At 43.2% G+C, this 13,630-nt stretch overlaps 1 protein-coding gene across 1 annotated transcript in view; it reads right to left on the bottom strand.

Moving 5' to 3' along the window:
- The window catches only part of LOC133444168 (synaptotagmin-7-like), a 45,520-nt gene extending 34,544 nt beyond the window's left edge, over positions 1-10,976 (bottom strand). The window contains exon 1 of the mRNA XM_061721721.1: positions 10,799-10,976. Coding sequence (XP_061577705.1) covers positions 10,799-10,832 — 34 coding nt within the window. The 5' untranslated portion in view covers positions 10,833-10,976. The remainder of the gene's footprint in view (positions 1-10,798) is intronic.
- Positions 10,977-13,630: the final 2,654 nt, after the last annotated feature.

Here is a 13,630-nt window from a genome sequence, read left to right as displayed (position 1 = left end):
GTAGATGGTTGATGATTTGGGATGATTTGATCATGTGTTGTTGTTCATCTGAGGTCGTATTTGCTCCAGTTCTACAAAGGGTCAGATAATAAAACCTATCCTATTATCATCTGATCATTAGAAGAGAAACAGGCTTTACATTCTGATGCACCTGCACAGCTTCAACAAATTATCCACAATAATCATATTGATCTTCAGTCACCAGTGCTAAATGTCTTATTGCACAGCGATAAAAAGGTTTTTTTTTCTTTATCTGACAATGAAAAACTGATTAAAAGAACAAAAACATTACAAAAATATACAGTGTACCCAGACTGAGTACCAACATAAAGGCAGGGTGACTAAAAATCTGTGTCAGCGGGTTTTTTCCGCACACGAGCTATTAATCAGTCAAACAGGAAAGAATTGCACCCTTGAGCACGATAAGTGGCTCTGCTCAGATACAGCAAAAGCAGATATGAAATAATACCTACGTAAAAATGCAGCTGAAATATGATGCTTTTGCAAAATAGTTTCTTTATTTGAATGCAATTATAGTTGATTACAAATATGCCGAGTTAAGATATACATATAATTGATGTTGAAAGTCTGGTGTGGTTATGTTTTTAATACAAACACAAGCAGGAAACCAACCCACACACAGACAATGATAATGACTCTGCTGAATCCTGTTCATGACCCACCCCAGTTCTGCAGAACAACAGCCCCCCCCTCCTCATCTACACAGCGTGCGTATTTTATAACTGGTCGTGATGCAACAACAAGCTGCTAATGGACGTGAGCAAAGTAAGAGCATGCAGAGTGCTAACTGCAACCTCTGGCACTTTAACCTCACACAGTCTGAGGCAACCCTCTTGGCTCGAGCAGGGGACTCACGGTCCAGGTCGACTAATCAGTTATTCATTATGGCTGCAATTAGGGAATATGAGGAGGCAAAACCCATGCAGAGAGGATACCTATCCAAACAGATTGCAATGCAAAGTCAAATATCCACTCCGCTACTGACGGCTGCTGACGTAGAAATTGGAGGCAAGATGCAGAAAAGAGGGACAAGGAAGCAACGTTGAGGACATGGCACGCACAGAACCCAATCTGTCAGTCTAACTGCCTCGCCAGAAACAGGGCGCCTCACACAGTCACACACCAAATCTTTTATTTATTTATTTTTGCAAAATACCAAGAGACAAAAACAAAAGGACTCACTTCAAGCTGTAGAACATGCTGTGCTGCAGCAGACAAGGTTCATCTCCCGCATAAACACGTATTTATTAAGAGCTACATTGTTTTTTTTTATCACATTCATTAATTCACACGATCCAGGATTTCTGTTGAGTTTCATTCTCGTCTTCTTTTCTTTATATTGTGTTTTTGTTTTGTATCTTCTGGGGTTGTTTTAGTTTTAGTCTTGACCTTTCCAATGAAGCCTTTTATTTTAAAACATCAGCTCAGCTCCTGTTTTACTTTGAAAGGGTCCTCATTCTTGATGCCCTGTTGTTCCTGTCTTCGTCTGTTGTCTTTCTGCCCGTTGATACTCTCATATAAGTGCAGTTAATCTGAAACTAGAAGCAGTGTTTTACTTGGCTGTTGTAAGAGAGAGTTGCTGGTTGCTGTGGATCCATCCATGCTGTGTTTATGTAAATAACAGATTAGTAGACACCCTGTTCATTTAGTTTTTAATGCCACAGGACAACTCTTACCAGTCCTTTGCTGCATGGCAGCGGCGGTTTTAGAAACCCCAGCTGCTTAAACTTATGTTAAGAGTGCGTGTGCTTTGAGTGGCCGGCGGAGCCACGGCTGCGGGGACATGAACTACGTCACTTCTGCGCCCTGCAGGACACCTAGAGCTACAAGCACGTGCAACTGGGACGGGAAAACAGTCACAAGCCACTGGATGTTGTCGTGGTTACATCTTTAACATACCAAACTTTATCTTAATGACTTGGGATACTTTTACCTGTCGGTCTACTACCTCTCCTCCCTGATTTCCTGTCTGTTTTCATCAGATGATTAATACCGTAATGTGAAAGTTTAATATCCTTCATCTTCTCCAAAGTCACAATCCTTGGCTCAAACCCATAATAACAACAATACATCTTTGTAAAATCAGGGAAAAGATTAAGTGCCTTCTGGAGTGATCATGAAGTCTGTCAACAGGGTGATTTGCAGAGTATTTATTGGGAACGGTCGACTCAATGTGATCATGTTTCCACTGGTGATTTTAAGCTTAAAAAGACAGTTTTAGTTAAGTTAAATACATCGAAAGAGGAAGAATACTTTAAGACTGACAGTGGAAAACTGAAGCAATAAGAGCTGGGCATAATCTCGGGGCTCACGCACACCATGACCTCTTGACCCCCTGCAGACATGATGATCACACGCCGCTGGGCGATCTGTGACACGTCTCTCCAGGGAAGTGTCCTCCAAGCCACCTCAGATCCTTCACATCGGCTCATCAGTGCTCCAAAACGCTATGGCGACTGCTCGCAAGCGTAATTTCTCAAGAGTGAGAAATGAAAACAGCTAGTATGTTAGAAGAGACGGCCCTGATCACGTTTCTCTGGCGACTGCTTTGCTCGGATAACTGAACCAGCCCAACTTTCAGAGCTTTGATCCCCAGGTGAAACGCTCCCAGCTGTGACGGCGCCGACGAAGGAAGAGCACGTTCTTTGGGAGGGAATAACGCCCTCTTCCCTTGGGCCATTGCTTTCAGAACAGGAAGGGGATTTATTTTCAAAACATATTGACTTGATAAAATGCATCATGGCACCTACCGACACCGGGACGTGCGATGAGGCAATTAAGGCCACCGACTGGTGAGGAAGAGAACGGACCAGAGACAGAGGGAGACATAGATCCAGACTTGAATTTCAGCCAAACGTTTTAAGAATTAGGGATTAAACCACTTCTGGATTCAAGGGAATATTAAGCAAGTGTTATGAAGTCACATTACAAGCACTTTCTTTCTTTTTCCCCCTCTGCTTCGCCCCTCATCTCCAAACTCACATCCTCTGTCACCAACCCATCATTCTTGTCTATGCAAGCCTCCCATCCCCTCAGTTTTTCATTTTGCACACACACAGGGCCTCCTCTCCTCTGAGTGACCTTGACTCGCTAGCAACCCGGGGTTTGTTCTTCGCCTCTCCTCCTTACATCGCACATCCTCTCTCGATCTTTTGCAGCTAGCCTCCAATCTATCGCCTGCCTCAGAAGCTCCTGCCTCCCATCTCTCCCCTCCCGGCTGGCCAGCGTTGACTGCCGTGGCCCCTTTCTCTCCTTCTGCCCGAGACACAGAGGAGAAAAGGACGGGAGACGGCAGAGGAAGGAGAAATAGAAGACCTCCCCCTTCGCTGCAATATAGTCAGCTGAGAGTCTACTATAAAAATAACTCCAGCAATGAGAAGCTGTGTAAAGACGTCTGCTACGTAGATCGCAGCTTCCTCCTCCAGCGAGATGATAGAAAAACAGGTCTTTACATCACAAATGATTAATTATGCATTTGTAAACATTCAGCATCCGTATGCAGCATTCACTAACTGACAGGCTGATATGTTATAGCTACCATTTCTTTTCTGGTTGCAGGTAAATCAATAAAAGAAAAACTCTACTCCTCACAAATGTGATTTCATTCCTCTGCGTTGCAATTTACTCAATTCAAAGTGCGGTTAGGCTTCGCGCTGATCAGCTGACATGGCTTCCTGTTCGACGAGGGAAGAAGGGCGAGCTCTCTTGGTGTCGAACAGTAGGTCCAATGCCACGTTTCACTGCAGGTGCTCCCACAAAAACATCTAATTGCCTCACATTGAAGCCTGTTCCTCCGACGCCCCTCATCCTTGAGCTTTTCCCGGTAGCTTAGTTCACGACACCGATCTGTATCATGAACGGGGAGCTGTTAATCACCCAAGTATCCGTTCAAAACTAAATAAACTTAAGCTCAAATGAAATAGCAATCCATTAAATGTCAAACAAGGCCTATTAAGTGCCTTTTACACAATAAATACTCTTTTCCTTTGCCACTTTGTGAACCTTTTACGTCAGAAGGTCTCCATTGAGAATGTTCGCCGGTCTGATCTGCAGGCTGGATGTATTGTGCTTAATCCAGGCTTTACATCTTGATATTAATACAGCGAGCTTGCAGGGCGATAGCAAAGCTTGCAGCTGCCTCATGCTTTAAAGAATCTTAGCAGAGGAAATTCAGGGCACAATGAATTAGAGTAATATCTCCAGTAAATCCCACTTTAAAGTTTGATCAAAGACATAGACTTGTTGACTACGGATGCTAAACCAGAAACCTTTTCTTTTGGCATGCAGCCATTTATTCAAATGATCTTGCTCTGAGAGGCATAGACCTGACAAGACCGCCGCAGCAAAAACTCCAACACCTCATAATTGAAACAGCCATGGAGTAGAGGAGACATCATCAGTTTCTCCAGCCCAGTGATAACAAAGAGGTAAGAAACTCAGAATCTTGTGCTGACACTTACACTTTATATCGTGCCGAAGACACCCCTCAAATTTCCTCCATTTCCAATTTAATTTCCTCTGCAGCAAAAATCCATTGATGCATACCAACAATTTGCAGGTGCCTACAAAGCAGACGGTGTCAAACCCTGGGGCAGCTTTAATTTAGAGGTAAGTTACTGAGGTATCATAAAGGTTAAAAAAAAGATTAACTACAGCATTTGACAGCCACAAGCACACAGTGTCAAACTTACAGAGGACCAGCAACCTTATTACGTGCTTATTTTCCAGCCCTTCCTATCCAGTTGCTGCTGAGGCCATCTGCTTGATACATTTTTTATTTGTAGCTGCACCAACAAGAAAGAAGAGAAAACAAATGTTGAAGTAAATACAATCTTCAGTGCAGGTTCTGTGGGCCAGGCTTGAGTCATTGAGATGGGTAGCCCTGGTCGGGTGTTTGGACTGCAGCCCAAAACCAAGGCCAGCATTGGCCCCGATCAATAATGAACCTGACAGCATTACTAGATCATATTCAAGTCAAAGATCGCTGGGAGTGGGGGGGGCTGCCGGGCGCAGCACAGGACATGCATCTAATACATTTTAGCCAATTTGTCCCTGATGCACCAGAAGCAGCGCCAAAAATCAGAAGACAAGAACAAGACGTTGGTTGATGGCGTGAGGGCGAACCAGTGAAGCTCTGCGCTGATTTCCTAGTATGTTCAGGTGGATTGGATTTTGTCTTCCTCTGGACTGAAGGCTCTCCGCAAAAACACAACGGGAGCAGAGCATGTTAAGGTGACGAGGCTCCACCTCACCATGGAATAAAGGCCTTCTTGTTGTGTGTTATGGAGACCACACAAGCATACTCCACCATCAATGAAACCAGCTCCTCTCTGTCTCATGTCCTCCCGACCTGTGCTCAAATCCCTCAGTTTAACACAAAACATCAACAGAGCTCGTCTTTTCTCTGGTCCGTGTATTTTTGATCACCGAACTGTGTTTCAGCTGAAAATACAAGAATCACCAGTGAATTTCCTGCTGTGCGGGGAATGCAAGTGCGGTGCAGACATTTCACAAGTGGAGCCAGTCTTCTGGGTAAGCATGGGGTGATGATGCGACCTCCGCGCTCACTTTCACACTTGCCTGGGATCGTCGAAATGGAAAAACACACGCCATCACGGTGGAAGGCACAGACAAACCCGGGCCCCTGAATTACCCTGTTGCCTTAGAAATCCATCAAATAATGAACTGAGACGAGCACATTTTGAGCAAATAGCACATTTATCACCATTTCAGAGCCTTAGTAGAGAAAAGTGAGGTTAAAGGTCATCTTCTCGGTGCAAATGTGAAACTGGAGAAGGCTTACTGGGCTAACCCGGCCAGAAGAAGAAGAATCCTGGATAGTTGATGTTTTTCTAAAGTATGCAAATAAAGAAGCATTTTCCCTCCAAGTTACTCCTTTCTACTATAATCTCCTTTTTTCGTTAAGTGTATTTTTGTGGGAACAGACATGTCAGACGTTTCTGTTCTTTATTTCAGGCTCAGATATAATAATCCTGCTCGGCCTCGCGCCCCTTTCATCTTCTGAGGCCATAATCAATACGTCCTTGGTGGACCTTTCATCCTCTTCACGTCAGACCACCTTGAGACGCAGCGTGAATTTAAAAATTCGGCGGTGCAGCGAGGGAAATACCCACTTATGTGATTCAAGTAACAGCAGTGATCAAATGTTAATTTCTGCTGGAAGTGAAGCCTTAACGCATCAGGGGTTACCTGTTCAAAAGTTTACTGTTTGCACTCCATGTTGCTGTGCAAGAAATGTGGTCCCAAGGTCAAATAATGCAAAGATGTAGCCTCCTCTGGATTTGATATTTTCTAAATGTTAATTTTTAGATTCTAAGTTTAATACAAGGACTATTGAAGGACCTTCAGTCGACGGCTGGCTGTAGTTCATCAAACTCCTTTTATACTTTTACTTTTCTCTGACAGCAGAAGCTTTCCCGGCATGAAGGGAATCTTCAGTGGCATAACTGTTTGGTGGTAATTGGCTCACATTCATAAAAGTTGCACTGGAGTCCAACATCGGAAAAGATTGCACTTTTCATAAATATTACAGAAGCTCGAAACATTCGAGCCTAAAAACGTCAAACTAAAAAGGACCATCTGATACCCATGTCCCCATAGCCCACTGCACATCCTCCGCCCGAAAACGGCGTTTACTCTCTCAGTACACAGACGTCGGCCCCCACAGGCCTTTAGACATGACGCAGGATTATGGTCTTTCCTGGCTTCAGTTGTGAGACAGGAGACGGCATCCATCCTTTTTGCAGACTTTAGTTCAACAGAGACCAACTGAGCAACAGGACTCCTTTTCATGTCTGAAACGCTTTTTCAGTCCAGATTTATATGCATACTGACACAGACACAGAAGACAACCCTAAACTTTATCAGAAGCTAAATCTGAATACATGAAGTGGCCTAAATTAGTTTATAACTAGTGGAGGGCAAAAATATCCATATGGCAATATATCGCTATACTTTTCCGGCCGATTCGATATCGATATTCAAAATTTGAGTATCGATTTTGATTTTTTCCAAATAATAAATCATGTTTCAGACGGGTTGTAAATCCAGTAAGACTTTATTGTATACATGAGCTTAAATAATATTGTTAATGTTAATTTCATATTATGTAAATAATATGAAAAACATATGCAAATATGTTGTAACTTGAGTTACAATAAAACGGCATGGATAATTTGAATTACATGGTTTTGACTCAGTTGTCCCGTGAATTATCACTTTATTTGATGTACATGCCACTCAGATTTTAAGATGCATAATGCCTTTTACAGTTTTCAGTGAACTATGTATAACATCGCAATATATCACAAAATATGGATATCGCAATATCTTATCGTGACTCAAGTCAAGTCAGGAATAACAGTTACAGTCATCATCAGGGAACGGGATTTTTGTCTCGTCTAATTGCAATTCACAATATTTCTTTGTAAATGTTGCCTAAGTAGTGGGCTGAACAAACATTGACATCCATGAAGCGACTAATTTTTACAGTGTACTACTGCAAAGCAAATAAAAATAAAACAAACAAGTTACAACACTATATTTTATTACTTTTTTCTTAGTGTCATCTCCACTATCAGCAAAAAAACAACTTGCTGCAGTGGACAACTTGCAAGCAGCCAATAAGAGACCCAAGAAAGTCCAGACTGAAGCCTTGAGAAGGCGTAAACAGGAGTCCCTAACCCCCGAACCCTTAACCCATTTACAGTATATCAAAGCTTGCAATGCTTTAGCTCCTTCTGAATTCAACAAATAAGCAGGTGTCATCACACTAATTCAATTTTTTATATAAAGTATTTTGATTTCAGTTGAAGTTGTGATGAATATATACAAGAAAAAACTTTCTGAAATGCAACTTAAGTGATCCAACACGTCTTTTACAATTTGGAGCTCTCAGGGTCCCCCTGTAGACGCAAAGGTTACTTGCTTTTTCGATACTGTCTGAGGTTTACCGTTTACCGGTCTGGTTCTAGACCAGTGATTCCCAACCTTTTTGTCCTTGGAGCCCCCCCTACTTGTGTCTAAGACCAGCAAGCCCCCCCCCCCCCCGACCCGTACGTACTAGCACCAAAAGAGTAAAGTTATTCGTTACAAACCTTTAATTGAAAAAATTAACATTAATTATGTTTTTTTGATACATTTCTCTTTGGTTTACCCTGTACTTAGTTTTTCTTACCTTCCTTTTGAGGCACCAATGTATAAAATACGCACAAAAAATAATTGCAAGGACATAAAAATATTTTTGAAAAATGTTTCTTTTAATATGAGAGCAAATTTTTTTAATTTTTTTTTTTTAATTTTTCCTTTAACAAGGTCCTGATAAATAACTTAGTATTTTAAAATGACCAAAATATATTTCTAAGTGGGTTTATACAGACTTGGATTACAGTATTCCATTAAGTGTGTTATTATGATTTTTTTATTTATTTAACATGTGCAAATATAATTTTTACAACTGCATATCCTCAAAGCAGACAAAGTTTCGCGCCCCCCCAGAGGGCTCTGGCGCCCCCCCAGGGGGGGGGCCCGGACCCCAGGTTGGGAGACACTGGTCTAGACCACGGGTTAGGGGTTAAGGTTAGACAAAAGTACACTCATGATTCATTCTATGTTGGCATTTAAGACCACAGTAAGTCTCAGACATTTAAGCTTTGACCTCACTCATATGAGTGTTTCACCCAAAGATAGCTAGGATACTCTCCAGCAGACCCCCATGAGGGAGGGAGGGAGGGAGGGATGGATGGATGGATGGAGGGAGGGAGGGAGGGAGGGAGGGAAGGAAGGAAGGAAGGAAGGAAGGAAGGAAGGAAGGAAGGAAGGAAGGAAGGAAGGAAGGAAGGAAGGAAGGAAGGAAGGATGGATGGATGGATGGATGGATGGAAGGAAGGAAGGAAGGAAGGAAGGAAGGAAGGAAGGAAGGAAGGAAGGAAGGAAGGAAGGAAGGAAGGAAGGAAGGAAGGAAGGAAGGAAGGAAGGATGGATGGATGGATGGATGGATGGATGGATGGATGGATGGAAGGAAGGAAGGAAGGAAGGAAGGAAGGAAGGAAGGAAGGAAGGAAGGAAGGAAGGAAGGAAGGAAGGATGGATGGATGGATGGATGGAAGGAAGGAAGGAAGGAAGGAAGGAAGGAAGGAAGGAAGGAAGGAAGGAAGGAAGGAAGGAAGGAAGGAAGGAAGGAAGGAAGGAAGGAAGGAAGGAAGGAAGGAAGGAAGGAAGGAAGGAAGGAAGGAAGGAAGGAAGGAAGGAAGGAAGGAGGGAGGGAGGGATGGATGGATGGATAAGAGCAAACTACAAATGAAATGGAGCCATGTGGAAGCAGACATTGCTGGGGTGACACCGGCATACACAGCGAGTGATTCCTGCATGGTGAAGTGAGGAGAGCAACATCATTTCTTTAATATTTTACACAATGCTTTTTAATCAAAACAACACATCTGGATGTAGTCCATTTGTAATCAATAATAATAATAACAGTGATAACAAATCTTTTATCCGATTAACAGTAACTTCCCCCAGGACCTGCGTCTGCGAGCAGGAAGCTCTGGTTCTGAAGGTCGGGGCTTGAAGTCCTCTCAGAGCTCCGTCCTGTTCAACTATTTACTGTATACTGAAATGTCACGAGACTGCAGGTTCTGCTGAGGAGCTTGTATTTGGGCTGGGTTTCATTTTCACATCCCAATCACACACACACACACACACAGATTACTGGAGTGATCAGGATTGTTTTAGAGCGGTCCCCATCATGTCATCATGATCATCTGCTGCTGCAGCCACACACACACACACACACACACACACACACACACACACACACACACACACACACACACACACACACACACACACGTCTGTACAGTACAGTGTTGTGGTCTGTGTGAAATTACATTATCTCACATCACAGGGAAATGAACAAAAACGGCTCCTCCCGCTCCTTCTGCTCCTGCCCCCCCTCCTCCTCCTCCTCCTCCTCCTCCTCCTCCTCCTCCTCCCCATCCTCTCCTCCAGGTCCTCGGTAGCAGCAGGTGTTATTCTCCTCTAACCTGAAGATTCGGCCGGTAATTAGCGTTACTCCAGAGCCCGGGAGACTTATTTGTGCTCCGTGGCGGCAGCAGGGGACGCGGGTCTGAGTGTATTTTCGAAGCACCCGAGGAGAGATGGAATCACGCCTCAGAAACACGTGGGAGAGATTACTCAAATATTCCTCCTTTGTATCCCCTACACACCCCTTGTGGCTTGCTCGCACGGTTATCTCTCCTTAAGCAATAAAGCTGCTTCCCATTCTTCTTTGTATTTCCTTGCAGGATGTCGCACGCCGTGGAGGAGCACAAATAGAGACAGAACCCCCTATTTACACGAGGGTTTTATTGGAGCGGGACGCTTTGACCTTGTGTTGTGTTTGCCCCTCAAGTAGCATCCCAAACACCCGGAACACGCACGACCCCCATGCAACGCAAAAAACGACGGCGTCCCCCGCGTCTCCAACAGGTTCACCATTGATTGCCACCGATAAACAAATCTTCCTGGGGGGTGTCAATTAACAGCACTGATATTACATAATGACAGCCCACACTTTTCACCCACATCCATGCCAGAGGACAAGGCTCTTGGAGAGGGGGACGTGTTGCAGAGCATCCTCCTGAGGGAGGCGGTCACCTCCAAGGGAAGCGGCGGGTCACACATGTACTGAAACACCTTGAAACTGCCAGGACGACCCTTGCAGAGAGTGGCGGTCCCTCAGGCAGGGTCTTCTTACCTTTGCTGCCGTCCTCTTCCCTGTTCAGATACATGGCTGGGTGAGTGCGCTGCCTGCACTAGAGGAGGTGACTCCGGAGCTGGTACTCTCCTCCGCTACTCCGCTGATGCGCCGCTGCGCTGCTGCGCCGTGTAGTAGCAGCTGTTTATTGTTTTGTTGCTCCCCAGCAGCCTCTCCTCTCCTCTCCTCCTAGTGGATAGGTAGGCTAAGCAGTTTGAGACTCTCACTGTACTCCTCCTGCTCCCTCCCTCCCTGCCTGCCTGCCCTGTCCTCTCCTCTTCCTCTCACCCAGCCTCCCACAACCACCGTAGGCTCGGAGGACAAAATGGGGAGAGTGACTTTTACAGCTGTGTGAAGTCTCCAGCTCTTGTTTTCTCCTCCGATCACGGTTAATGTATGGAGGCTGGTGATGGGATTCAGGCTTGGATCAATCGGATTAGTTGATTGGAAATCTCTTTACTCCATGCTGGAAGAGACTGGGTGGATCTAATTAAAAGCATTTAAGCACAAAGTTAAGAACAAAATCCTGTATCATTTTAAGTATAATGACCATGATTTTTTATTTTATTTTTTTTTCATTGTCTTTTTTTCTTCTGTGCATGATGCTTTTCTTTCTTTTTTAGCTACTTTTATTATGGTGATTGTTTGTTTTTTTTCATTGACTTTTTTTCTCCCTACTGTGCTTGATGCCTTTCGTTTTAGCTACTTTTATTATTGACTCACTTGTCTTTTAATTACTTTTATATTGACATACTTTTATATGTCAAGAAGAAGGGTATATACTGTATATATGTATTATTGTTGTTATTATTATTATTATTATTATTGTTATTGCTATTATTATTCTTTTATATATCGGATATTCTTATATTGCAAGAAGGGGCCGGACTAGATAAGCATTTGCTTCTTCCTGTCCCTTCTTGAACAAAAATGGTTGTGCTTTAATATTGTTGTTGATGTATGGTGTGTTTTTTTTTTGTGTGTGTGTGTGTTTTGTTCAAGATGAATAAAGATCAAATAAAAAAAAAAGTAAAAGTATTTTAAATTTAAATGTGGCTATAGTCAGTTGTTTACGTTGATGTAAAGTGGACTGATTATAGCTACATTTCCTCATCTGCTTAGTCCATATTACATGCATTTCCTCCATATTATAGATATATTATCCTTAGACTTTACAGAGCTGCCACAAATCCTCAAACTCATAAAAGATGGGACCAGAACCGCTTCAGTCTGTAATTACATATTTGATATTGTGTTTGACCTCAAAATAACTTGATTCAACTCTCTCGTACAAGCCTGCTGGTAAATCCTTAAAAACCACCAGATGATCAGATTTATAGTGAAATGATATGATCATCATGGAAAAGAGAAAAAAATTGCCAGATAAATCCCTTATGTTAAATTAAAGCGTCTTTAATGAAGAGATGTTGCATTTTACCATATTTGTGTCACTTTGGTGTTTTAACTTGATGGATTATTATAATCATAGTTAAAATGATCATGATGTTTTACTAATTTTGGCATATTTTCTTAACCTCAATCCTTTAAAAAAAACAGTTAACATAAAGTCAAATTATAAAAATGATGAAACTCTTCTCATTCAGACTTCATGTGGTCATGTATGCAAGAAACAGAGGTTAAGACCCCTCAAAGGGTAAACAGTGGCATCCTCCCGCCAGGTGAGGCGGCGGTTATGCAGGTAATCCCTAAATGAACTGTGGAAGTGAGATGCAAGTTATTTTACGACTCAGCACTCAGGCTGCCTGACGTGACAGATGAAGGACCAACTTCCCCCTATGAAATAGTCCTAACCATGACAAGCTATTTTTTCAATGATGGTTATTCATGTTCTCTGACAACCTGTTCTTGTTTGTGGTTGAACTTCCTCCCACAAGAAGCTCGTGGATGCAGAGCTTTAGAGAAGAAATGGGATAATTGCAGCATAAAGCCTGCATCAGCACGTTTACAAGGTGCTGCTTGTTAAAGTAGCTGCTCCGTAATTAATCCAGATATTAAACCCAACCCGCTCCCTCTCAGTGGAGCCCTGAACAATCCCTCTAATAATGTTTCATTGTGTTTTGTGTTATAAATATACATTTCCGTCACAAGCGTGCAAAGCAGCAGTCTGATATTCTGTCCAATAATGTGTCGCTCTGATGTCACGATTAGAAAGTCAATAAGACGTGAGCAGAGTCGCACTGTAAATGCAAATGTGTTGAACCTTTTGCGAGCCAACGGTTTATCTGTGGCGTGTCAGTGAGGCTGGGAAGGTCATCTCCTCAGAGCATCCTGCACTTACTTCCATGTGACCATATTTTGCTCTGCACTGCCTGTTCAGTCCTGAGCATCTTCTGCTATTTCTGGTGAATTGTCTGCAGACTCATTTGACCACAGTCTATTCCCAGATTCCCGCCTCCCCAGTACCCCACCCCACCCTACCTCTCATGCTCCAAGCAGCATTGTGCCTGTCACCAAAGCATCCGTCTCCACCGGCATCTATAAATACCCCCTTCTCTCCCCGTCAAAAACCTGATTCCCATTGATTAAGTGACCTATATACACATCGGCACCATCCCCTGCCTTCCTCTGGCTCCCTTCTACGTTTCTTAATGGTCATTTGTGCTCTCCACCTATTGCTTCCTGCCTCTCCTCCACTGTTCAGCTCAACTTTAACTACCTCTTCCTCCCCATTCTCCCCTCCTCTTCTTGCTAGAGAGCAAGGGAGGCTATTAATAGTTCACGGTGGAAAGCTTAAGTCATGATACATGAAAAGGATTTGAGAGTGTACAGGAACAGTGGTTGCTGCTCATTTCTGTATTTCTGTATTTCATC

The sequence above is a fragment of the Cololabis saira genome, chromosome 5, assembly GCF_033807715.1.
Source record: "Cololabis saira isolate AMF1-May2022 chromosome 5, fColSai1.1, whole genome shotgun sequence".
NCBI lineage: Eukaryota > Metazoa > Chordata > Actinopteri > Beloniformes > Belonidae > Cololabis > Cololabis saira.
Note: the sequence above shows the minus strand (reverse complement) of the source record. Positions and strands in the feature narration are given on the sequence as shown.